The sequence below is a fragment of the Vidua chalybeata genome, chromosome 1 (assembly GCF_026979565.1).
Source record: "Vidua chalybeata isolate OUT-0048 chromosome 1, bVidCha1 merged haplotype, whole genome shotgun sequence".
Taxonomy (NCBI): Eukaryota; Metazoa; Chordata; class Aves; order Passeriformes; family Viduidae; genus Vidua; species Vidua chalybeata.
The window spans coordinates 151,497,327-151,524,027 of record NC_071530.1 but is presented as its reverse complement, the minus strand read 5'-3'; the positions used below and the strand labels follow the sequence as shown (position 1 = coordinate 151,524,027).

Below are 26,701 nucleotides of genomic sequence, written 5' to 3'. Positions count from 1 at the left end.
AAAAATTACTTTCTTGACCAATTCTCTCTTTTTTTTTTTTTTTTGTAGGGAAAAAGCCCCCAAGGGGTCCAACCTGAGTCCCACCCTTCACTTCCCACATGACTTCCATGAATTCACGTGACAAAGCCATCCATCTCCCATTGCATCCCCCTGGAGATGGAGACCATGGCTCACCAAATTTAATTTGGATGCTTGGAACCTTGGTTTTCCTTGGAGCAGCCCATCCTGGATCCAAAGGATCTCTCCCAGCCTCAACAGCTCCAGTTTGGTGTAAAAATGACCCAAAAATGACTCTTTAGGAGGATCAGCCAGGGCTTGTTTCCCCGTCATGGGTGGTAATTCCCAACAAAAGTGCTACAAACTGGATTTGAATCAGTGCTTTTTAATCCATAAAAGGTGAGAATCCATGTACAAATTAAAAAAAAAAAACCCAAAAAAAAAAAACCAAACAAAAACAAACCCATAACAAGCCCGACATAAAATCCTGGAATTAGGGAAATTATCCCAATCCCACAGAACACAACCCCTTCGCCAACGCTGGGGTTGGGTGATGCGGGCGGAGCGCGACGGCTTCTCCTAAATAAATCCCTCTCCGGCACGGAGATGTCCGTGGTGGCATCCCACGTTTTTAGGATGGTGGGAAGATGCTGCCGGGATGTTTTAAGGGCAAGGTGGCCTTTTCTGTGACCCCACCCCCCTCCTTTCCTTCCCGCTCCCACGCCAAGCAGCCGGGAAGATGACGTGGGAAGCCTGGCTGCTACAGATGGCACTGGAAGGCGGATCCGGAATCCGGTGTGGTGATGCCTCTTGGCTATGGAGAGGCCTCCTGGCCAACAGCAGAGCTAAGAAGTCCTCCTTGAGCTCATAAATTCCCAGGATGGGTTGGCTTGGATGGGATCTTAAGGCCCATCCTGTTCCAGCCCCAGCCATGGGACAACTTCAACCACCCCGTCCAGCCTGGCTTTTTTTCCTGGAAGTTTTCCTTAAATAAAATCAGGGTTAAAAGCTGGGAAAATGGACAAGGAGCCACTAGAAGAAGTCGCAATCCCAGGGGACACTGTGGCCACAAGATCCCATTGCTCCTTTAAACCCTAAAAATTCCTTAGAAAGTACAAAAATACAATCCCATCTCTCCCCAGGGAATTTTCTACCTCCCAAGATCATCCAAGCACTGAAGACCAGACAGCTCCTCAGCCTTCAAAAAAAAAAAAAAAGACACACCAGGCAGAAACAGGATGGAGGAAATTTTGCCAATCTGTTTTGTGGATGCGGAGTCTCCCAGCGTTTCCAGGATAATTACCAAGATGCCTGGATCCATCAGGCCAGCCCAGGAATGCTGACAGCAGTGTTAGGGAATTAGCAACATGTGCAAGATCCAACAGTAGCACAAATTTAGGAGTTTAATAATCTGGAGGAGATATCTTCCTGGAATTTTAATCTCCTCCCAGGAAAAATAAACTCCCCCAAAAGGCTCTTATCTATTAATCTCCTCACAGAATATTTAGGGCAATCCATGTCTCCTGATTAAAAAAGCCAGACAACAACTGCACGTTAAGTCCTTCCCTTTTCTTCCAAAGAATCCGGCTGGGCAGCTGGGCTGGATTTTCTGAGCCAAGCTGGGGGTTCATTCCCCCAAAAAAACACCCCAAAAGCACTAAAAATGGTCAAACTGTCCTACTTTGTTGGGATAGCCCCACCTGGGAGATGCTGCCTGGGTTGGACCCTGTGATGGGATCACCACAAGTCATCGATGCCCGTGTTGTCCCCTCTCCCAAAAAAAGGGAGTCTGGAGGGATTCAGCTGAAGGATTCAGCTCCTCCAGCAGCTCTTGGAGAGCAGCTCCATCTTGTACCTCGCAGAGAAAGCCCAGGAGATGCTACAGAAGGTGACACTTTTGCTTTAATGGCTGGGGCTGGCTTTGGCCAAGCAGAAGACACAAACCAGGCCCTGCTTTAGCACAGTTCCCCCCGACCCCCTTGAGAGCAAAAAAAAAAAAAAAATCCCAAAATCAACAATAAACCCGGGTTCCCCCCAGACTGAGGGGGTCGTTGGACGCAGGAGCTGGGAGGTGCCTCGCTCACCTCTCGGCGCGGATCCGACCAGCGGCGCATTCCCGGGTCTGGGAGTCCTCACAGCCCAGCCAAGCTTGGGAATCTTCCCGGGCAGCCAGTCCTGGAGCTCAGGGGACACCGTGGAGCACGGTCAGTACATGGCCTCGTTGTCCCCCACGGCGGTGAAGGGGACACCGCTGTAGGTGCTCTTCTTGCTCCTCTTGCTCTTCTTGCTCCACACCAGCAGCGTGCTGGCGCTCTTGCTGTTCATCAGGCTCTTCCTGCTGTTCTCCTTGTTGCTCTTCGGCATCCCAGATCCCGAGGACGTCACTGCTGCCTTCCTGTCCACCTGGTTGGGAAAGGTGGAGAGGGGAGTGAAGCCAGGGCAGCGCCCATAGAGCTCCAAGGAATTCCGTGGTTTCCTGTGGGATGTGACTTACGGCTTTGGAACATTCTGAGCCCTGCAGGGTGATGACTCCGATGTCCACCCCCTCCTTCCCGGTGCTCTTCAGCAGCTGGACAACCTCGGCGTGCTTGGACCACTTGCAGTCCTTGCCATTCACGGAGATGATGTAGTCTCCCTCCTTCAGCCCAGCCTCCTGCAGGGAATGAGGGAAAACATGCATGGACCGTCAGAGAATCTTGGAATGGTTTGGAAGGGACCTTCAAGATCATCCAGTCCCACCAGGGACACTTCCCACTATCCCAGGTTGCTTCTTGGACACTTCCAGGGATGGGGAAGCTGCAGCTTCTCTCAGCAACCTGTGCCAGGGCCTCACCACCCTCATATCCAAGAATTTATTCCCAATACCCATCTAACCCTTCCCTCTGGCTTTGGGAAGCCATTCCCCCTCATCCTGGCACTCCATCCCTTGTCCCAAGTCCCTCTCCAGCTCTCCTGGACCCTTTTAGGCACTGGAAGGGGCTCCAAGCTCTCCCTGGAGCCTTCCCTTCTCCAGGCTGAGGAGAAGACACAATTCTGGTCCAGATATGGACCATATCCGGTCCACATCCCAATCTTTGGGGAGATTTGAGTTTTCCCAAGAGGGATGTGATCCTGCTGCTAAGGAGAGTGCTGTTCCAGAGATGCTGGGACCTGGATGGATGGGTTGGTACTGAGGGAGCAGGGAGATCCTTAGGGCATCCCACCAGGATACTCCAGCATCTTCTGATGGAAAACAAAGCTGCCCCCCCTGTTTTTTGGACATGCCGTCTTGTTCTAGCCACTATCACATCCCAACACTAAGGACAAGGGAGCTGGATGGGCTTCCAGCAGTTAAAAACTGAGCAAAATTCCATGTTTTCTCCTTAGCCGTCTCCTAAAAATTAATAATTTCACGACGCCCACCTGCAAACCCCAGCCTGAGCTCCAGCAGGGATGAGTCTTCTCCTGAACTGTTTTAAGACCTAAAAACACCTGGAATCCCTCCAGGCAGCTCCCTTCCAGCATTCCCATGGGAATAGCAAGAAATTGGGATACTCACAGCAGCACAGCCCCCCGGGATGACCCCAGCAATGAGGACGGGGGAGTCTCCTCGCAGGGTGAATCCAAAGCCATTCTCTCCTCTCATCAGGTGGACTCTCCGAGCTGGATACCATTTGTTCTTGGCTGAGAACACGGAGAGGGGGCCCTGGGATGAGGCAGAAACATGGAAAGCACCTTTTCAGCTCCCTGGAATTGTGCAGCCTTGTAAAAAACCCCATTCCAGGGATGGAGAGGGGGCAGAGGAAGAAATCCTGTCTTTTGCAGGGAAAACAGTCCCATCATCCAAGAAGAAATTATGGGGGTTGAGGATGTCTGGAACTGGGGGATGCCACCAGGGGTTGGTCCAGGAGCAGGGTGGTGGAACAGGTCACCAGTTCAGGGTCACTTTTCCCCAGTTCTTTCCCATTTCCCCCTCTTTTTGCTGCTTTTCCATTCCCACAGGAGCAGGATATTCCTGCCTGCCCTGAGGCTGAGATGCACAAGCTCTCCCTGGGGTACTCAGGAGACGACCCCACCACAAATCCCACCACTGTCCTGAATCCCAGTCCTGCTCCCCAGGACCCTAAAAACCCAAAAAGGGCGTGGATAAAGCTCCAGTGGGATTTTCCTGCCACCAAAACCCTTCTTCCCAAGGGTCTCTTGGGAAAAGCCCACCCAAAATTCCTGCTCGCCTGTCACCAGAGGAGCTTTGTGACCCATTTAGGTGTCACAGAGACAGATCCCAGCCCTTCTCCTGCTGCTCCTCCTTGCAAAACTGCCAGAGAGAGGGAGAAGAGGCTGCGGGAGGAAGGAATCCAGGCAAGCAGAGCATGCAGGGGAGGAGGAGGAGATGGCTGCTCCCTTGGGATATTCCCATTCCCGGAGCTGTACGTACCAGCCTGTGGAAGAGGTCGGTCACCTTCACCTGGGAGAAGTTGGGGGACTTGATTTCAGGTTTCTGGTGCGTTTTGGCTGATGGGAGGGAGAGAAAAGCACAGACAGGGGTGACCTCAGGCAGTTGGGGCAGCTGCTGCCATCCCAAAGAGGGACAGCGTGACCCTGTAAGAGCCAGGACCTAAAATCCTGGAATAGTTTGGATTGGAACCCAGAAATCATCCAGTCCCACCCACAATCCCCAAAAAACCCCACTCACGATGGATGTCCGGAGCCTCTCCCGTCTCGAAGAAATCCTCCTCGTGGTCGATCTCGGAATATTTGCTCAGGGAGCGTTTGTGGGCGAAGGACAGGACCTCCTGCAGGATATCCATCTTCCTTAGGATCTTGCACAATCCATGGATCCTCATGGCCTCCTCGTGCTTCATGATGGCTTTTTTGAGGTGAGCTTTGCCTGCGAGGGAGCAGAGGGAGCTGAGCCCGACGGAGCGGCAGCTCCGGCGCGCCGTTCCCGCTCGGCTGCCCACGGATTTCAGGAGCGGTGCCACCACCCCGCTGTGACTCAGGGACAGCCCAGTCACGTTCCCAGCCCTAAATGGGGTCGGTCCCAGCCGATGGAGAGCTGGGAAGGGACCTTGAAGGGTGACCTACTTCGCTCCCCTGACGCCGGAGCTGGCAGATGTTCCTGAAAAACCACCCCCGATGTCCCTCCTCACGCTTAACCTCAATCTCCTGAGCAAATTAACTTCTCTCCATCGCCTCCGATCCCTCGGGAATGGGAACGTGGAGAACAACCCAGCCCCGTCCTCCTTGGGAAGGTGCAACACGTCCCTGTTTTCTAGGCTAAGCCTTTTCCTTGTCCTGCAGGTCCTGCTCTCCATCCTCTGCTCTTTGCTCCTCTCCACTTGCCTTCAACGCGTTCCCACCCTCGGGAGATGGAAGTGGTCGGGAAAGAGGAGCTGAAATTCCAGTGACCCACAGATATCAACGCAAAGCATCTCCTCCGTGGGAAACTGCAACCAAGGCAGCCGTATCCAAGGCTAAACTCCCAGAAAAGCTCTCTCCGTGTGTCTCATGGAAACGCGCGTGCCTGTGGCATTTCACGTTCAGGACACACGGTGGCAACAGAATCCAGGGAGATGAGGTCTGCTCCAGACTCCCGGAATCCACAGCCAGAGGAACTGAACAACCCAGGGAATGTTTTGGGGTTGGATGGAAAACAGAGAGGAGACTCCTGGCACTGAGAATTTTTATCAGATCTATAAATTGTGTAATTATGGGGAATAATAATAGTAATAGAATCATGGAATGGTTTGGGTCGGAAAAGAACTTAAAGCTCATCTCATTCCAACCCCCTTCCATACAGAGGGATACCTTCCACCGTCTCAGGTTGCTCCCAGCCCTGTGTGACCTGATCTTGGACACGTCCAGGGATGGAGATCCACAACCTCTCCGCATTTTTCCCTTCTTGCAAACCAAATCCAAGCTGAGCTTGGTGTCTGCACATCTATTTTTTACCAGGAATGTTGAACAGAGCCTGCTTTCCCCAGGAAAATCAGGCAGAGCTGGAAAAGCTGATGCAAACCACATCTGAGGGTGTTGGGTGCTGTCACCATAAAAAACTCGGATTTTGGAGTTTATTTGGAGGTTTCCAGTGAAATCTGGCTGAGCATCCTGAAGGATTTTGCTGAGGCCAAACTCATTCCTGGTGGGATCTGCCTCCTTCCACACATGTGCAAGGAGGGAAAAGAGCTCCTAGGGGAGACAACACCCCAAATTCTGAGTGCTGAGTTTGCTCTTGGTGCAGCCCTGTTGAGGAGGGGCTGCCAAAACACGACTTCAGCTGAATAAGCAGCGTCTGTTCTTTCCCTGGAGCTGAAATTCCGCATGGGAAGAAGTTCTTGTCTCCCTAGAATTTGCAACAGCTGAAAAAGCCACCCCCTGAGCATCTGCTGTGTCTTGTTTTCCAGCCAAGTCAGCCCAAACCAAGGAGCTCCCAGGATCTCCGTGTCCCTGTGGATTTCTCTGTAGTGCTGGGTGATGTTACCTGGCTCGGAACACCTGGAATTTTTCCTGTCAGAGCTGGACAGGTTGGGACAAGCACCACGAGTTGGTCCTCACACCCTCAAGGGGACTGTGATGCTTTCCTGCTTCCCAGGAGAAGAAATCTCCTGAGATATTCCTCTTTGCATGGAGAGATCCCCCTAAAACCTCATTTGTGGGAATTGTGATGGGATCCAGAAATTTGTGCTCACCCAGCTTCCTCCTCTCCTCGGGATCCTGCAGCAGGACACGAAGTGACGGCCCCTCTGGCATGGTGACATGGAATTGCAGGAAAGCCTTCTCCTGCTCCAGCAGCTCGGCATCCGAGGGAGCTGTGGGGAGGAAATGGATGGGGATGGGATTAAGGAGAGGTCAGGGCCATCCAGCCCGCAGTGACAGTGGGGACAAAGAAGCCACATCCACATTCAGGTGGCCCTGGCAGCGCCTTCCTGTCATCCAACCACAGCCTGCAAGGAATCAGGGATGGGCCCAGGGATGATCCCAGTCAGGAAAGCACCAGGATCTGAAGTTAAGGGCAGGATTTGTCCTGAACACAGCTTTTTTTCCTCTTTCCTGCATTCCTTTGCTCCAGTGTGGAACCAGGGTTGGGAATTGAGAGCCCTGGGAGGTCACTGACAGGGAGACAAATGAGACAACAAAATCAGGGAATCATGGAATGGTTTGGGTTGGATGGGACCTTCAAGACTGTCCAATTCCAAGCCCTTTCCATGAGGAGGGACACTTCCACTTGGCTGCAAGCCCCATCCATCCTGGCCCAGGATAATTCCAGGCATGGGGCAAACACAGCTTCTCTGGGAATTCCAGAGCCTCACCACCTTCACAGGGAAGAATTCCTTCCCAATATCCCATCTATCCCTGCCCTCTGGCAGTGGGAAGTCATTCTCTGTGTCCTGTCCCTCCATCCCTTATCCAAAATCCCTCTCCAGCTCTCCTGGAGCTCCCTGAAGCACTGGAAGGGGCTGGGTTGGAACATTCCAACCCAGAATATTCCAAGAAGTTTTGTTGCTCCAAACAGAGGATCCCAAAGCCTGGTGGGCACAGGGATCCAGAGGGTTGGGAACTGGCAGCTCCAGGGCTGGCTCTCTCTGTGCCAGCTCCTGCCATGTCAGCATCCCTGAGGGAATAAACTGCAGCGTAAGGAATTTATTCCCAGCTGGTTATGGAAGCAAAAGATTTGTTATTTCAACAAGGGAGAGGTGGGAGCAGGAACATGAGATCCCAACAGCAGGCAAAAAAATTCCTAAATTAGGCATCTCCTGTAGATTTCTGCTTCCCACAGTGCCTAAGGACACCAGAAATTTTAGGGGGAAGGTTTGCCCTGCCCCTTGGTACCCCATGGAATCCCATCTCCATCATCATCCTCTCCTGTTTGGATCTTTAAGCCCTCCCAGCTCCACATTATCCCCCTCTCTCCCATCTCCTTGCTTAATCCAGCTTTTCTGCAACGCCCACGTGGCACAAGGAAGATTTTGGGCAGGCTCTGGAGCGGGGGAGGGTGTGAGGACAGTCTGGCAGCCACCGGTCACAGCACTGGTTTTGGCAGCCAGCCCTCAAAAAGCTCCTCAGCCACCCACCAGGTGACACCAAAGGTCTCCAGGAGCATCTGCTGCCCACCCCCGGATCCTCTGCTCCATCCCAAAATTGCTCCCAGCGTGTCGGTGGTGGCACAGATGGAGATCAAGGGTCACAACTTGAAGTCACGTGTGCCTTGCTGCCACCACCCTGAGATTCCCAGGACATCCATCCATGAGGCTGGAAGTTAAATCCAAGGTATTTTTGGACTTATTTTTGATTTTTGAAACCCTTGGCTGGCCCAACACAAGGTGACCCAAAGCAGGCAGGTGACCCTTCTTTCCCCACCCAGCCCCAAAGGGGACAGCAGGTGACATCCCTCCAGCAGCTTTATCCTCCCCTTCTTAAGATTTTTCCCTATGGAAACCAGAAATATGGGAAAATCTGCCTTGGGGACGAATTGCTGAGTCCATAAAGAAGATCCACAGCTCAGAGCATTCCAAAAACTTTGGGTGTTGTATCCATAGCCTCTTTTTTTTTTTGTTTTTTTTTTTTTTGGAATCCGTTCCCAAAACCCAGGAATAAAGTGGAATTAGTACTTGGATGAGCAGGAAGCTCCCTCCAGGCCGGACACTCACCGGGGCAGTCGCAGAGGGCGATGGCAGCGAAATAATGGGAGAGGGCTTTGAAATGCTCCGACTTGACCTGGACCATGGTGGTCCAGGAGAAGGGAACGTAATCCTTGACGTGGGGCTGGTTCATGGTCTGGTGCACCAGGGAATAAACATCTTCCACCTGGGAAGAGGGAAGGGAGAAGAGATGGGATGCAGGATGTCCCTCAGGTCGTGCTCTCCTAGAAGATTCTGCCGACCACAAAATCCCACCAAATCTTCTCCTTCCCATAATCCTCACCCTTGCTGCCTCCTGAGCCAGCTGCAGGCGGGCCAGGAAGTCGTTCTGGGCACGCAGCAAGGTCATCTTCTCAAAGACACATTCCTGGACCTGGGCCACCATCAGCCTCACCAGCATGGTCAGGGAGGCCGCGCTCATGTCCAGGCTGGGAGCGTTGGAGAAGTTTTCCTTCAAGTAGTTAAAGGCACCTGGAGGAGAGAGGAGTTCCTGGAAGTTACCAGGCTTCTGAGGAAGAGAGTCAAACTTCGGGATCAGGCAGGCTTCCCTCCAAGAACATCAAACTTCTCACCATCGGTGGCGGGTAAGAAGATCTGAGGTCCAATCCTTGCCATCTAAACCATCCTTGTGCCCAATTTCTTCTCCAAAGCCCTGGGTGATCCCAGTTCCGGGCTCTGTTTTTTCTATGGGGAGATGGATCAGCATCTCTCCTCTCCATAGCTGGGACATCCTTTTGGATGTCATCCTTTTGGGGGACATCCTTTTCGGCTGTTGGACCATCTCAACTCCTCTTCCCAACCCACACAACCAACATGGAGCCACCTCGCGCTCCATTTGTGATCCCTTGGGAACACCTCTTCCTACGACTGCTCCCACTCCTTCCCGCGCTTCTGTGGATCATTCCCACCCTTGGGAAAAGCTTCCTGGGAAGAGGAGGAAGAGGGGAAGCCACTTACCAGCTGCCTTCTGGAAGGCATCGATGGCCTGGTTGAGGCCGGGCAGGGAGGCGCGGTCCTGCCGCGCTCCGATCTGGGTGTGCAGCGCCCCGAGGTTGAAGAGGACGCTTCCCTTCTCGAAGGCCAGAGCCCTCTGGTGGGATGGGACCCCCGTCAGGGAGTCGTACCTGGAGAAGGGAAGAGCCAACAGCTGCCCATCCCCTGGTCATGGCCCCCAAAGTGCCCCTGTCATGGTCCACACAAAGTGTCCTCACTTGTGGAAAGGGGGTCGGAACTGGATGACCTTGAAGGTCCTTCCCAACTTAAACCACTCCATGATCCCCACGGATGCAGGAGGAGCCTGAAGGGTTTTCAGTGCTCAGGTGGGCTTGCAGGCATCCCCATCATGGTACATCCCATGGGACTTGTGTTCCCCTCTCCTTCCCCAAATTAACCCACCCAAGGCAACAGGAAATCCAGATCCTGGTGTCCACCAGCCCCGGCAGAGATTCCATCATGGAAATTTGGATCCTGACTGCCTCCCCACCCAGGTGGGACAGGGAAAGCTGCACCCACCAGTGGAAGAAGACGCCCAAGGTTTTGGTGGGAGGGAAGAACCGGCTGTCAAGGAAGTAGAGCTGGTTGTAATATTCCATCAGGAGCTCCAATCCGGCCTCGTTGCGGCTCGGGGTGCGCATGGCCTGCGGGAATGGGAGAGGAGACATGGATGGGAAAAGAGGGACAGAGGGACAGGACATAGGGAATGGCTTCCCACTGCCAGAAGGCAGGGATAGATGGGATGCTGGGATGGAATTCTTCCCTGTGAAGGTGGTGAGGCCTTGGAATGGAATTCCCAGAGAAGCTGTGGCTGTCCCATCCCTGGAAGCATCCTGGGCCAGGCTGGGTGGGGCTTGGAGCAGCCTGGGACAGTGGAAGATGCCCCTGCCCATGAAAGGGGATGGAATTGGATGATCTTTAAGAGCCTTTCCAACCCAAATCATTCCATGATTCTGAGGTTCATCCATGGGGATAGTCTGGGTGCTGGGACACCCAAATGTGGAAGCAGCAGCCTGGGAGTTGTGCTGGAAAAAACTCATGGAAATTCTGATTTTATAAATCCTAGGGAATAAACAGGATTTTTTCCCCTCCTTTCCCAGACTGCTTTAGTTTTCCTCTTCTCCAAGGCCTACCTGGAGAGAGAGAGAAGTTGTTCAGCCTTGCCAGGGGTGAATTAATATTCATAAATAATGGTTGTACTATAAATTTTGTTGCTGCTCATTTGTAGGTCAGCAGGGCATTGAGGACAGGAAAAAACGAACAATTCCTGAATAATCTGTGATATTTTGGAACCTATAAACCAAGTCCAAGGTGCTCCAGCATGGGCATGCTGCACCCTGAAATACAAGGAAAAATATGGAATTTGGAGAAAGGATGAGGGGACCCTCCCCAAGGGAAATGTGGCATCTCCAAGAAGTGATCCTGGACAAGCCAAACTTTGGAAGCCAAGGGACACCAACCTGTCGCAGCTCCATGAATTCCTTGATTTCCTTTTCAAACAGTACACCCTCCTCTCCATAGTGTTCACTGATGAAATCCTGGATCGGGAAACAGAAGAAAATCCTGATTTTTTTTTTTTAATTTAAAGGGAGATTTCCGGTGATTTTGCATAAGAATTTTCCACTTCTGCCCACAAGAAAACCTCCACTAAGTAATAATCTCCTCCCTTTCCTGCTCTTCAGCAACTCCAGACCCACTTTCCCATGTTTTAAGTTCAGTTCCTTTCCATGAATTGATTTTTTTGGCAGCTTTTCCAAATGGGAAAATGAATTTCAGTTGCTTCATCATCGATCAATGAAACACCAAAGCTCACCTTGAGTGGGACCAGCAAATCCAGCTCCTTGGTCTCCTTGAGTCCCAGAGGGATCATGGGAACGCTGATGGATTCACTGGGAGAAGACAAGAACCTATTTGGTGGTTGGATTAAAAATCTTGGATAGATCCTGTGGGTTGGAGATTAAAAGGAAGCAGCTCCTTGCCCTGGGCTGGTGCTGCTCCTATTGAGAGACTCCACGTGGAAAAATGCTCTTCCCAAAAAGATTTGGGAATGGCAGCATAAGAAGAGAGGTGCAAAAAACAACCCCAAATCATCTTCTTCTTCCAGCTCCTGCTTTCCAGAGAAATCCTGCATGCTGAGTGGGCAAGGCAGGATCAAGCCCTCACCACACAACAGTCCCCTCTCATTATCCCCTCAAATTGCTGGTAACTCATTAATCAGTCATTAACTGGGGAGGAAAACAGGCAAAGGAGGTTATGAAAACCAGGAGAGCAAGGCAGGGAATTTGCACCCACATTTTCCTTGGAACAAACAGCTCCAGGAGCTATAATTAGTGCAGAAAGACATCACTGCTCATTCCCTAACGAGAATTCCACTGGAATCCCACGTCTGGAATAAACAAAGGGGTTTTTGTTTGGCCTGGGCAGGGTTTGGGCTTGTAGTTGCTTCTCCTGATTTCTTTTTAAACCAGGGCAAGCAAGTGCCAAATTGGGAAAACTGAGCATCCCTGATAGGGAATGTGCCTGGAAAAGCACGTGGATGGACGGAGAAACGTGGAACTGTGGAATGGTTTGGGTTGGAAGAGGCTTTCAAGATCATCCATTCTCACCCACTGCCATGGGCAGGGACACCTTCCACAGGACCAGATTCCTCCAAACCCCATCCAACCTGGCCTTGGACACTTCCAGGGATCAGGGAGCCACAGCTTCTCTGGGAATTCCATTCCAGAGCCTCACAAGGAAGAATTCCTTCCCAATATCCCACCTATCCCTGCCCTCTGGCAGTGGGAAGCCATTCCCTGCGTCCTGTCCCTCCATCCCTTATCCAAAATCCCTCTCCAGCTCTCCTGGAGCTCCTTTAGGCACTGGAAGGGGCTCTGAGCTCTCCCTGGATCCTTCCCTTCTCCAGGCTGGACATTCCCAGCTCTCCCAGCCTGGCTCCAGAGCAGAGGGGCTCCAGCCCTTGGAGTATCTCCATGGCCTCCTCTGGATCTGTTCCAGCAGCTCCACATCCTCCTGATGTTGGATCCTAGAGCTGGATGCAGAATTCCAGGTGGGGTCTCACCTGAGCAGGGCAGAGGGGCAGAATTCCCATTTTCCTGCTGCCCACACTGTGGGATGAGCCTGGGATAGGGAGGGGTTTCTGAGATGTGAGCACACATGGATGAGGCATTTCCAGCTTTTCATCTGCCATCGCTCCCAAATCCTTCTCCTCAGGGCTGCTCTCCATCCATTCACCCCCCCAGCCTGGATTTGTGCTTGGAATTGCCCCGTCCCAGGTGCAGGATGTTGCACTTGGCTTTGTTGAACCTAATGAGGTTCATCTGGAGCTTATCCAGGTCCCTCTGGATCTCATCCCATCCCATCCACACAACACCTCATGTTGCCATCCAACACCGTCCACCTCAGGAAGGGAAAAGGAGGAAAACAATTCCAGCATCCCAGAATTATTTCAGCTGGAAAAGACCTCCAAGATCATCGAGTCCAACCTGCGACCGATCCCACCCAGCCCAGAGCACTGAGTGCCACACCCAGTCATCCCTTGGACATTTCCAGGCATGGGGATTCCCATCACCAAAATATCCTGTTGGGAAGAGCTCTGGATTGTCAGGATAAGGGGGTCACTACAGGGGAAGATGGTTCTTTCTTCCCTATTCCTCCTGCTTTGGGACATCAGTGTCCAAAGGATGTTGCATCTATCCCAAAACATCCCGTTATCCCCTAGGAAAAGCTGACTTTTCTCTCCTTGCAGCTCTAGAAGGGAACCAGTGACATTCCCAGGATGAAAATTTTCCAGGAATTCCGGCCCATGCCCAAATCCTCCCATATCCTCCAGCCATCACCTCGTTGTCCCTGACCATGGAAAGGTTTGGGTTGGAAGGGAACCTCCGAAAGTCATCCCAACCCTCAGCCGCGGGACAGAGCAGGGCGGACAAGGCGAGAGCAGCCTTGCTGCCAGAAAAATTCCATAACAGCGAGGAAAATGAAATCCCAAGGGAACAGGCTGCTCTTCCCAGACCCACCTGTCGTTCTGGTACACGTCCATGCTGCTGTTGAGCTCTTCCAGCTCTTCCTTCAGGAGCTGAAGGTTGGAGTTGACATAGCTCAGCTCCAGAGCCACCGTTTCCTTCACCTTGTGGTTGCTGGTGGCCCTGCAAGAAACCAATGGATCTAATTTCCCTCTTTTTATCCGTGGATTTATTTTATCCACCCCAGCAGTGCAATCCATGTCAAGCCCAACCTTCCCAAATGATTGTGCCTCTGGTTCTCCGGGTGATGCTGGAAAGGTTTGGATGGGACCTCTGAGGATCATCCCATTCCACCTCCTGCCATGGGACACCTTCCATGGCTGGAATCCCAGGTTGTTCCAAGCCTCATCCAACCTGGCCTTGGACACTTCCAGGGATCAGGCAGGCACAGCTTCTCTGGGAATTCCTTCCAGGGCCTCACCGCCCTCCCAGGGAAGGATTTCTTCCCAATATCCCATCTATCCCTGCCCTCTGGCAGTGGGAAGCCATTCCCTGTGTCCTGTCCCTTCATCCTTTGTCCAAAATCCCTCTCCAGCTCTCCTGGAGCTCCTTTAAGCACCGGAATGGGCTTTGAGGTATCCATGGAGTCTTCTCTTCTCCAGGCTGGACATTCCCAGCTCTCCCAGCATTTCAGAATCAGGGAAGTCCGAACATCCAGGTAGAGGCTGAGCCCAGGCAAAACTCATTGCACTGCTGCATCCAGGAATTCCTGCTCCAAAGCCACCTTCCCCTTGCCCATTCCCGCTTCAGCTCCAGCACAGCTTCAGCTTGGGCTGTGACCACTCCAGGTGCTCCCCATCCCAAATAAACGGTGGGATTTGAGGAGGAAAAACTCATTTTTGGATAGAAAGAATCCTTGTGGAAAAGAAAGGATTTGTGAGCTCCTGCCCTCCCTTCCCTGCTCCCGGCAGGAGCTGTAAACACCAGGGATTGATTCCAGCTGTTCCCAGCAGGACAAGCTCCCAGGCTGATTATTCCCTGCTTATCTCCTCCAAAGGAAAGCAGGGAGAGATAACCCAGAGCTGAAAGGGGCTCTGGCTGCTGAACCACGCTGGGATCCAGGGAAAACAACACATGGACAAGCTCTGCTCCACCAGGAAACGGCTTCCCTCCCGCTTTTCCAGAGTATTGCTTTTGACATGGATTTTGTATGGATTGAGTCCTTCTGGGTCCTGCCCTGCCCTGGTTCAGGGCAGCAGAAGGAGCTCTAGGGTCTTCCCTTGAAAATCTGGTGGTTCAGAGTCTCCTGCTGCCTCCCCTTTGTCGGGATTTTCCAATAGCAAGGAATTTTTTTGATTCCAAACAAACCAAACCAAACCACAACACATCCAAAGATCCCCATGGCTGCTTCCAATGAAGAAATCCTTCAGCATTCCTGCAATTCCCCAGGCACTGTCACCCTATGTTTCCATATAAACCAGTATTTAATCCCAATAAACCAAGACTTAATTCCTATTTATCCCTTATACATCCCAACACCTTCCAGGACACTGTCAGTCCAATTTTCATCTCATATGGATTAAGTTTTCCCTCCTTGTTTCCAGCTGCCAACAATTTCTTTGGCTCTCAGCAGACCCCTGATTATATTCCAGGTGTCTTAGCACAGTTTCCAGGAGGATCTGCTCCATGATTTTGCCAGGAATCTGTTATTAGGGAAAAGGTTTTCCTGGGGTATTTGCAAGTGCCACACATAGCAAATAATCCTGGAATGGGTTGTGTTGCAGAGGACCTTCAAAATCATGGAATTCCAACTCCCTGCCATGGGCAGGGACACCTTCCTCTACCCCAGGTTGCTCCAACCTGGCCTTGGACACTTGCAGGGATGAGGCAGCCACAGCTGCTCTGGGAATTCCATTCCAGGGCCTCACCACCCTCACAAGGAAGAATTCCTTCCCAATATCCCATCTAATCTCACCCTGTTCCAGTTTAAAGCCAGTCCCTGTATCCTGTCCCTCCATCCCTCATCCCAAATCCCTCTCCAGCTCTCCTGGAGCCCCTTCAGGCACTGGATGGGGCTCTGAGCTCTCCCTGGAGCCTTCCCTTCTCCAGGCTGGACATTCCCAGCTCTCCCAGCCTGGCTCCAGAGCAGAGGGGCTCCAGCCCTTGGAGCATCTCCGTGGCTTTGTCTGGATTTGCTCCAGCAGTTCCACATTCCTTTGCTGTTGGACCCCAGAGTTGGATGCAGAATTCCAGGTGGGGTTTCACCTGAGCAGGGCAGAGGGGCAAAATTCCCCTTTTCCTGCTGCCCACGTTGTGAGATGAGCCCAGGACGTGGGGAAATTCTGGGATTTATTTTCTGATTTGTTTTTCTTTCGTTCCCAAAACCTGGACATTTTTATCTCCCCCATTCCTCCACTCCATCCCAGTGTTTGAACAGGAAGCAAAACGTTTCCTCTGGCTCTTCCCATTTATTTACCCAGCAAACAAATCCACTGAGCAAATACCACATGGATTTTTTTTTTCCAACAACCCCTTCCTGCCAACTTTTCCAGGAAAAAACATGGAAAGGTTGAACAGGAATATTTTTACCAAGCAGTGGGCTAGTTTTTAAATTTAAAGGCAAAATTCCTGCAAATTCAGCTCCAAACTGCTCCAGGCTGGAAAATCCACAGTTTTTTCCATCAGCATCAGGCTAAAGATCCAAAGGAATTTTATCCATGCACCACAAATCTTTAATTTTGAAGCAATAACCTTTAGGCTTGCAACATAATCCCCCCCTCCTCCTCATCCTTTAATTTCAAGCTTGATCATTCCTCTTTCTCTCTCCCCCTGCTAGATTTCCGAAGTTTCATAAGCTTGGAGCACTGGAATGCCGAGAAATCAACTTTATTACTCAGCTGGATTTGTGGGAGGGAGGGAGGGAGTGAGGGAGGGAAAGTGGCTGCTCCAAAGGACACCCAGAGTGCTGAGCCAGCAAAAAAAGAGCCCCCTCAGTGCATTTCCCTGATAATTAAGATGTGTTTTGCATCCCGTTTTTCCTCACTCCCACTTCCCACAGCTCCAATTCCAACCTAAACCAGGCTGATTTCTGCTGAGCCAGCACATTTCCCTCTGTTGGTTTTTTTTTGTTTTTTTTTTTTTTTTCTTTTTTTAAAATATAACACAGGAGTGGCAGAAGTTGGGATTCTGTGGCTTTTTTTTTTCCTTAATTAAATGAGGCACAGCAGCGCGGATGGAGCAGTGGGAGCTCATCCCCCAGGAAAACAACATTTTATTTTAATGGATCAACCATTATCCCCTTCTTCCAGGTGCAACAGGAACACTCCATTGATGTTAAATCATTCCAGTTACAAAGTGGAAAGTTAATTTTATTGTATTTTATTTGGGATAAAAACAATCAACAAGTTAGTAAAATACTCCCAAAAAATTGCAATTTTAAGGCAGATTTATGGATTTTTTTATATTAACAACCTGCCCAGCCTGGAATGTGCTCCAAATATTAAGGAAAAATTAAATAAACACAAAAGATGCTAAAGAAAGTTGTCCTTGGGATAAAATCCCTGTGGATGTGGCACTTGGGGACAAGCGGTGGCCTTGGCAGTGCTGGGGGAGTGGTTGGACTCTATCCTGACAGGATTTTCTGACCTATTTATGATCCTAAAGCTGGGTTTCATGGAATGGTTTGGGGTGGATCTTCAGAAACCTCCAGTTCCACCCCTTGCCTTGGGCAGGGAATTTTTCTATCCCAGGTTGCTCCAATCCCCACCCAACCTGACCTGGACAATTCCAGGGATGGGGTAGCCACAGCTTCTCTGGGAATGCCATCTCAGCCCCTCACCACCCTCACAGCAAAGAATTCCTTCCCAATATCCCGTCTATCCCTGCCCTCTGGCAGTGGAAAGCCATTCCCTGTGTCCTGTCCCTCCATCCCTTGTCCAAATTCCCTCTCCAGCTCTCCTGGAGCCCCTTCAGGCACTGGAAGGGGCTCTGAGCTCTCCCTGGATCCTTCTCCAGGCTGAACATTCCCAGCTCCCATCCTGGCTCCAGAGCAGAGGGGCTCCAAACCTCTGTGGACATCTGGAACATCTGGACTCTCTCCAAGAGCTCCACATGCCTTGGATCCACGTGCTGGGTTTTCCAACCAGAGCTCTGCATTCCAAGCCCAACCTGAGCCACAAATTCATTCCCATTATCCCATCTGCTCCCATCCTGATTTTTATCAATCTTCCACCAGCTGAATATTGGATAGCAAGACTCTATTCCTCCATGCCTCCAACCAAATTCCAGAGCCAGGGGGATGCTCAGGGGATCAGGACTCACCGGAAGAGGTTTTCTGCTCCTGCTCTCATCCTCATTTCCTTGTTGATCTGTTGGTTGATCCGGGCCCGCCGGTGCTGGAGTTTGCTGCGCTGGGTCTGGGCAAAGGGGTCACAGCCCTGCTGAGATATAAGGGCAGGTTCTCATCCCAAATCCACATTTTGGGATTCAAAAAAATCCCATCAATTCCCTAAATTGTGCACTTTCAGAGCCCAGAGTCACGGAACAGTTTAGGTTGGAAGGGAGCTTAAAGATCATGGAATTCCACCCCTTGCCATAAGCAGGGACACCTTCCACTATCCCAGGTTGCTCCAACCTGGCCTTGGACACTTCCAGGCATGGGGCAGCCACAGCTGCTCTGGGAATTCCATTCTAGGGCCTCACCACCCTCACAAGGAAGAATTCCTTCCCAATATCCCATCTAATCTCACCCTGTTCCAGTTTAAAGCCATTCCCTGTGTCCTGTCCCTCCATCCCTTGTCCCAAGTCCATCTCCAGCTCTCCTGGAGCCCCTTCAGGCACTGGAAGGGGCTCTGAGCTCTCCCTGGAGCCTTCCCTTCTCCAGGCTGGATATTCCCAGCTCTCCCAGCCTGGCTCCAGAGCAGAGTGGTTCCAGTCCTTGGAGCATTCTCCATGGCCTCCTCTGGAACTGCTCCAGCAGCTCCAGGTCCTTCTGCAGTTGGAGCCCAGAGATGGATGCAGAATTCCTGGTGGGGTTTCACCTGAGCAGGGCAGAGGGGCAGAATTCCCCTTTTCCTACTGCCCACACTGTGGGATGAGCCCAGGACACTGGGAATTTCTGGGATGTGAGCACATGTGGCCGGGTCACATTGAGGGGAGTTTCTCACCCCCCAGACCTTCCCCTGCCCTTGGAATAACCAATTTATTCCCCAATCCCACGTGTTGCCAACAGGGATCTCTTTCCCTGAGCTCTTCCTGACAGCCCTGAACAGGAATTCCATATCCCTTTCTCAGGCTCTGGACATGAGCCAAGATCCAGGGGGTCTGGAGATGAGCTCAATACGACCCCAAAGCTCGGGAAGAAATGTGATCCCAAGGCCATCTCCGGGATGTGGAGCACAGGGAGTCAGGAGTTCACGGGGATGCAGGAATGAGGGGCGCACGGCACTAAATTGATTCCATCCTTTCCATGGCTCCGGCTCGGAATTTCTGCAGACGGGGAAAACACGCTGAATTCCCGACTTCAGGAAATAGCAGCCACCTAATTTCCCTCTGGCTCACAGGGTTATTATGGGATGCCTCGGGGAATGGGGCTGTCACGAGGCGCGTCCCCAAATCCAGGGCCATAAAAGCTCTGCCCAAGTGGGGATGATTCCCATTGAAGATTCAGAGGCGTGGACTGAGCCTCTGGAAAATCCCTGGATAAAAAAAAATCCCTGGGAAGGCACAAAGTTTAAAAGCACAGAAAGTTCTGAGACTGCAAATCATGGGAAGATCCCAAAATCATGGAATGGTTTGGGTTGGAAGAGACCTTAAGGATCATCTCATTCCAACCCCTGCCCTGGCACAGGTTTCCCAGAGAAGTTGTGGATGCCCCTAGAAACGTTCCAAGCCAGGCTGGATGGGATTTGGAGCAACCCTGGGATAGTGAGAGGTGTCCCTGCCCATGGAATGAGATGATCTTTAATGCCCCTTCCAACAAAAAACACTCCATAATTCCATGGAATGCTTGATCACCTCTGAGGTGGAACCCAGCAAGAAGGAAATGGAAAATTTTGCATTTCCATGGACTTCAGCTTCCTTAAAATTAATTCCTCATATTTGAAGTCCACCGAGTGCTGCTTCCTTTGGCAAAGGGTCTGGAATTAACAGTGGGATTTTATTTAAGGGAAAGATTGAAGCTCCTAATTGGTCCCTTGGAGCCTGAGGAATCAGTGACTCCAGCTGGTCCATAAATCTGTGGGATTAAGGCTTTACAGTGATCCATGAATTTGATGAAAGGAACAAGCTGGAAGCATAAGATCCCAATTATTCTGGAAAAGCAGTGGGATTCGAGGAAAACACCCCAATAGTTGCATAAATATTGGGTCTGAAACACTCAGGAGCAAATAGAGGTAAGTTTGATCCAGAATTGTCACTTCTGGATTTGTCCTGGGGGGAATCCACCCATCCTGTTGGCTCCCTAGGGAGAAAAAAATCTAGGAATCAGAGGAAAAAAAGGAAAGGATCAGGAAAACAAGCCAAGATGTAAAGAGAAGGTACTCATTAAAATTTCAAGGTTTAATTTCAAATTTCAAGATGAGATCTCTGAGAGCTTGACAGGTCCAAAACATACGCCATTATATCCAAATATATGCAAATGAGACAGTTCCAGGTTCCCTCTCTGTGCCTCCAGAGCCACAGAAATCGACACAAAGCTCAACAGGTGGGAAGTTTCTCTTCCCTGACTCCATCTCTTCCTGCAAATTCCAGCACCCTGGAGTCCTTTTCACCTCTGGCAAAACTTTGTTTGGAAGCAGCCAGAGGATTTTAAGGGAATTTTTCTGGGGAAAAGGATCAAAAAATCACCTGGAGATAAAGGGAAGAGGCTTGGGAAGTGCAGGTGGGATGATGGAAAAAGCACAAGTGGAAGGATTATCCAAAACCAAAATAAAGATTGTTGTCTGGAGGGAAAACACCGGTAATGAAGGAAAGAAAGGAGTAGGATGCAGAAGACACCGGGATGGCTCCACAAGATATTCCAAGAGGTTTAAAACCTCTTCCCTGCGGGAGCCATGAAAGGATTTAGCAAATTGATTTGACTTCTCCTGCTGGGAAGCACTAAAGCTGTTCGTGGAGATGAGGGTTTTTTTTTCCTGGCTTCTCCATCAGATTTAATGGGATGAGTTCCCAATCCCTATCCAGGCTCCTAAGCCAGCAGCAAAAAAGTGCTGGAAAACCAGAAGCCCCTGATATAAACCCAAAGCCTTGTGAGGTTAAGTCAGGAATTCAAGGACTTCTTGTGATCTCCACACATTTTGTTTTCCTCAATATTTATGAGGCCGGCAAAGGGCAGGAATATGAGATTGCTGCGCATCTTCCCTCAAGAGGCTCTGCCTTGATCCCAAAAAATCATCCCTGGCTTGCATTGATCAATAGAAACATCATTCCATGAGGAACAACTGAGCCCCATCTGCAGGAGCTCCTGGGGCATCACAGGAATGTTTTAATTCCACAAATCTTGGAGCAAGAAGGAAATTTGGAAAGCATAAAAGGCCATCTTTAAATCCAAATATAAATGAGCAAAATAAGGAGTCAAGGGAAGGGCATTCCACCTTCCAACAGTTTAAAGGATCCCAAAGCTTTTCCTGTCTGAGTTCCAACTGAAAACTAAAAACCACAGAATGAGTTTCCAGGGATTTAAACATGGCTTACATAAAGGGGAAAAAAAAATCCCACCAAAATCCCACTGTTGGGTTCCAAAAGGGATTTTCCTCACTAAATTCTTTGCTCAAGCTCTCGAGTTCACCCCTATAAGGTCAAAAGAAAGAGAGGCTCTTTCATCCAGGCTTTGGGGTGCACCTGGGGACATCTGGAAAAGGGAATTTGGGGGTTTAAGAAGTGGCTCTGGAGATAATCAGACTTTTCCTTCCTGGTTTAAAGGTTTTAAAGGAAGAATAAGCACAGAACTCTTCCATAAACTGCAGAGGAGCCATGGAACAGCAGCTCTTGTTTGTAGGCAGGGAATGATGGAACAGAAATCCATGAAAATGAGTGAGGTGTGGCCAGCCCTGACATTTATCACCTGTGACAAAGCAGGATTAGGGTCAGGAACTGGACTCAGTGATTCCAAGGAGTCCACTCCAGCCCAGATCTAATGATTTTGTTGGAATAAGGCTCTTTAGGCCCAGAAAAAACAGGGGAAATCCCTCTGCATTCCACCTTCACATGGTAGCGACAATGGAAACAAAAATCCTCACCCAGGCTCTCCTCGTGAGGGGAAAAAGATTCCATAAGACCCTTTCCAGAGGGAATCAAGCTCCCACTGAGGGGGCGGGGCAAGGATTCTCCAGCCTTATCTTTGCCGGGGAATGTTTGGAATGACTCAAGGGCCTTTGTCACTTCCAGCCACCTCTCCCAGTTCCAGAGGGCACATCCAGGGTGGCAATTAGGAGTCCTTAGGGAATGTTTGCTCAGGGTGGACTTTGAACTTCCCACCCCCAGGAGATGAAGCCTTGGGTGACTCCTGGGTGACAGCCACACCCTGAGAGTGATTTGTGACCTCAGGGACAAAGACAAGGCCCGCAGCCTCCCCAGTTTTCCAGCACCAGGGACAAACTGAATCACCTGGAGGAAGATGTGGAAGCCAGTAATTCCAAAGGGTAATTCCACGACAAAGGGATTGTTTCTGCTCCTTTGTAGCTGGAAGCAACAGAGGAGAAGCGAAACTGAAGGCTACTAAGTGAAATGTGGGAAGGGAAGACTGGGATCCTTGGAAGTGCTGTTAAAGTTTCAAGGAAGAGAGAAATGGAGATGCAGATCCAGCTCCTGAAGAACTGGCACAGATCAGGAAAGTGCTGGTAAAATCCAGGCACGGATCTCTCCAGAGAAACGAGGAAGAGGTTGGTAACTGGGAGCTATAGCCCAGCAAGAATTGCAGGAAAAGCTCCTGGAGATACTGGGAGAACCTGGCTGGATCCCAGAAGCTGCTCCACAGCTGCCCAAGACTGGACCAAGCAGGGCCACGGCCAAGACCGGTTTTGGCCACAAAGGAGTCACCACCAGGATTCCTCCCAATTAGGGAAGCTGGGGAATGCCCAGAGAGAAACTGAGGAAGTTTAATTTGAGTGGAGACTCGAGACATCCATAATGTGGGAAGAGGAGTCATCAGCTGGTGCTGAGCTCAGCTCCACAGCCAGCCCCACCTCCAGGGAGACACCTTCCCGTTCCCAAGGACAGGGAATGAAGGAAAGCAGGACTCCAGCCTGTCTGGATCGCTGCCGTGGGTGCGGGCAAACACACAGAGACCCTTTCGTGCCACAAAAAGGGATACTGAAGGATCATGGAATGGTTTGGGTTGGAAGAGACCTTCAAAATCATGCAATTCCACCCCCTCACATGGGCAGGGACACCTTCCACTATCCCAGGTTGCTCCAAGCCCCTTCCAACCTGGCCTTGGACACCTCCAGGCATGGGGCAGCCACAGCTGCTCTGGGAATTCCATTCCAGGGCCTCACCACCCTCACAAGGAAGAATTCCTTCCCAATATCCTGTCTAATCTCACCCTGTTCCAGTTTAAAGCCATTCCCTGTGTCCTGTCCCTCCATCCCTTGTCCCAAGTCCCTCTCCAGCTCTCCTGGAGCCCCTTCAGGCACTGGAAGGGGCTCTGAGCTCCCCCTGGAGCCTTCCCTTCTCCAGGCTGGACATTCCCAGCTCTTCCCACCTGGCTCCAGAGCAGAGGGGCTCCATCCCTTGGAGCATCTCCACGGCCTCCTCTGGAACTGCTCCAGCAGCTCCAGGTCCTTCTGCAGTTGGAGCCCAAAGCTGGACCACGATCCATGATCCCAGCCCCATCCGTTGGGCCACACACTCATGGTCTGTGGCTCCAACCTCAATCCCATAATTTTTCTCCCACTAAACACCTACATCCCACTCCAAAAAAATAAATAAATAAATCAGGGATTTATTTCCACGCCCTCTCAGCAGCACCAGCATTTCCTAACACAGAGTTTTTCCTCCAAACAGGAAGTTCCCAAGTGCACAGATGGTTCCAGGCTGGAATAGGATAACTCTGAGCACCTGTTTTAATTCCAGAACCACAGCAGTCATTAAAGCATTTTCACAGAGCCAGAGCTGTCAGCTGGAATTTTTATTCCTCTTTGGAATCCACAAGTTTTTGAGCCAGGCCAGCACAGGAGAAGTGGCCAAGTGACCCTGCTTTAGCCACATTATCCCGTGGGACAGAGAGGAAAACAAAAGCCAGGGAAGCACTCCACACACAAAAAACAGGCTTGGAAAGTCTCCTTTTTTTCCCAGGGTTATCCAGAATTTCCTTCCTTTTTTTTTTTTTTTCCCAGCCAGAAGTATTTAAGAAATTAATACGAGCTGTTATAAGACAAGCAGGAAGTGACAAGTGGGTTTTCACTCCCTGAAAACCTATTTAGATAGGAAATTCCCTGTCATGGAATTAATCTCATGGAGCACCCTGGCTCCAGGCTGGGTTTCTGTGGGAGACAGGAGCAGCTAAAACCTCTAAAACCTTTTATTGAGAATATGGTTACATCAGAGAGCCTTTGAACAAATGAGGGGAGGATTAAGGTTTTAAATTTCCCAAGTGGCCTCACTGGTGGTTCACGCAGTCAGCAAGAGGAAGGAAAAAATAAACCCAGGGTGGGAATAAAAATCTGGGGCATTGGGGGTTTTTAAACAGCACAAACTGCAGTTAAAAATTGAATTTTAGGAGGGTGAAAGTGCTCTGAGGAGCTGGGAGAGGCAAAGAGTCAGGGCAAGGTGCCAGCAGGAAACAGGTGGATTAAGTCTTCACTCCTGGGACAGAAAACTTGGCAAAAAAAAAAAAAAGAAAACTATTTTAAAAAATCACTTTTTCAGCAGCATTCAGGATCCCCTGCAAGGCAGAAAATATGGATCCACGCTCCTGATGTTGTCAGGGTGATAAAAACAGCAGGAAAAGGCTGTATTGATAATTTCTTTTAAATAACAAAAACAAAGTAATAGAGCTGATCAGGTGTTCTGCTGCTTTAATTAAAAAATAATCATATTATGACAGAGGCTGCTGATGCCCTGCCCAGTTCTCCCTCCAAAGCTTGGCAACATTTTCCATGTTTTTCTTTGTGCTCCAGACCTGAAGAGAATAAATTGGGGAAAAAGTCCCAAATCCCTCCTGTTAATCTTCCCTCACGAGCAGCACCTGCTTTTTAGGCAAGGCCTCCACTTAAACCCCGACCTGGTTTAAGGTTGCAACCTCCTGAGCTGCAGCCCAGGCTCAAGTGACTCCAGATCAGATTGATCCAAGGGAAAAAAAAAAAAAAAATCCCTTCCAGAGCTTGGCTAAGTTTGGCTTTCTTGGTTATTTGGGATTTTTTTTTTTTTTTAGGGGTGTTTTAACTTTTGGGATTTATTGCAAGAAGAGCTCAGATTATGGAGTGAACTCACTGCTGGTTTATCCTGTTGGATCTCAGGGGGCAAAACTAACTTGGGAAACACACTTAAATAGACCCAAAAATGAATGTTTTCCACGTCTTCTTGCTCCCTAAAACCTCTCTGACCCCAAGAAATCAGGGGCTGGCAGCAGCCCCACTGATTCCACCCCAAATTTTGGTAATTAAACAACGACACCAGAAGAGCAATCAGCCCCATCTCTCCCACACATCCCGACTTTCCCTGGGAGCACCGGGCTGGATCAGCTTCCCACAGGCAAAAAGGAGGAAAAAAACCCCAAAATCTCGAGGAACGAGGTGAGAAGCAGGCGCTGGGAAGCTTGGGGATGGAGCCAGCAGAAAAGATGGGATTCAGGAGCGGAGTTTTAGGGATGAGGAGCTGGGAGGGAGTCGCATAGGGCTGTTTTTGGGGGGCAGCAACAACATTTCCACCCCTAGCAGGGCTGGCTGTCCCTGTGCCCCCATCATCCATGGGGACAGCCATCCATCCCTATGGATGGGACAGGGATATGGGGCCAGCCCACGCCGTCCTCACCTTCCGTGCGCTGCCGCTCTTCGGGCCGTGCAGGAGGACAAGGCCACCGTCCCTGTCCCCATCCGGGCTCTCCTCCTCGGGGGGCATCATCTCCAGGGATGCAACATCCACAGGCTGGGAATGTAGGGGGGGAAGGGGGGGGGGGCCTGGAGCTGGGGGGCTCCTGCTTGAGCTCACAGCGGGGTTTTGGCGACCCCTCCCCTTCAGTCCCACCGGGGTCCAGATCCCAGGCCGGCCCTAAGCGAGGGCTTAAACCCCTCCTAACCCCTGCTCTGTTCTGCTGCGAAGCCCCCTGCACTCAACATCTGGCCAGATGCGAGCCCACAGCTTCCCTCCTGGCAGAAATAATTTAGGTAAACGAGGGGGACACAGACCCCCTTTTGTAAAGCTACCCCAGGCAGGGGGATGTTAAATCCCCCCAGACCCTAAATGGGGGGTGTTTAAAGCCCCCAAAACCCGCTGGGAAGAGCTGCTCTGGATAAGGGAAAAAGGGAGTTTAACCCCCCCAAACTCCCCTGGCAGAGCTGCCCTAAACGGGGGGAGGTGTTTAAACCCCTACAAACTCCCCCTTTAAGAGTTATTCCACATGGGATGGGGAGGGGTTTAAACGAAGAGACCCGGAGTGGGGAGGGAGCCAAACCCTCTGAAAACCCCTTTACAGGGCTACCCCAAATGGGGGGGAACCCCCCCCAAACTCCCCTTTAGAGCTATCCTAAATGGGGGGGGGGGGGGGGGGAAGCTTAAACCCCCCCAAAACCCCTCTTCAGAACTACCCTAAACACACCGAGCTCAAACCCACCTCGTACAGCGACCCCAGACGGGGCGAGGGGTCAAACCCCTCCCCTTCCCCTCGCAGCGTAAGCGCCCCCAAAATCCCCCTCCCAAAGATGCTCCAGCCAAGGGGACCCCCCCCCAAACCTCCTCCCAGAGCCAAACCCCGCCGAGCTACAACTCCACAGCGCTTCCCCGCCCAGACCCCACCCCGGGGTGCCCCGGGACCCTCCGGCCGTGCCCCCGCTCACCCCCGGTGCCCCCTCAGGCCCCGCCAGCCCCGCAGCGATCGCGGCGGCTCCGCCGAGCGCGGGGCATAAGCAGGGCGGAGGGGCGGGGCTTGACCGCCAAGCAACCAATGGGAGCGCGGAATAGCTTTGATGGACG

General features: G+C 51.1%; 1 protein-coding gene and 1 long non-coding RNA gene across 8 annotated transcripts; one reads left to right on the top strand and one right to left on the bottom strand.

Moving 5' to 3' along the window:
• Positions 1–442: 442 nt before the first annotated feature.
• On the bottom strand, positions 443–26,667 carry RHPN1 (rhophilin Rho GTPase binding protein 1). Of its 7 annotated transcripts, none has more exons than XR_008433718.1 (16): positions 25,544–26,418; positions 17,894–18,012; positions 13,628–13,756; positions 11,422–11,515; positions 11,069–11,146; positions 10,128–10,252; positions 9,573–9,739; positions 8,899–9,086; positions 8,625–8,781; positions 6,666–6,785; positions 4,670–4,864; positions 4,412–4,488; positions 3,536–3,682; positions 2,492–2,650; positions 2,082–2,400; positions 443–1,876 (listed from the first exon to the last, which is right to left on the bottom strand). XR_008433718.1 is itself a non-coding variant. In XM_053957356.1 (16 exons), exons 2-16 carry the CDS (start codon positions 25,631–25,633, stop codon positions 2,203–2,205), a joined length of 2,043 nt encoding a protein of 680 aa, XP_053813331.1. In that variant the 5' UTR covers positions 25,634–25,657; positions 26,566–26,667; the 3' UTR covers positions 1,882–2,202. The 7 variants fall into 7 exon arrangements, 5 of the variants coding, with proteins under 5 accessions (XP_053813331.1, XP_053813345.1, XP_053813355.1 ...); XR_008433717.1 differs by lacking the exon at positions 443–1,876 and adding an exon at positions 1,882–1,975; XM_053957356.1 differs by lacking the exon at positions 443–1,876 and adding an exon at positions 26,566–26,667 and having other exon boundaries at positions 1,882–2,400; positions 25,544–25,657.
• On the top strand, positions 22,174–23,680 carry LOC128796091 (uncharacterized). The gene is made up of 2 exons (XR_008433724.1): positions 22,174–22,452; positions 23,576–23,680. It is a non-coding gene; the product is annotated as an uncharacterized LOC128796091 (long non-coding RNA).
• Positions 26,668–26,701: the final 34 nt, after the last annotated feature.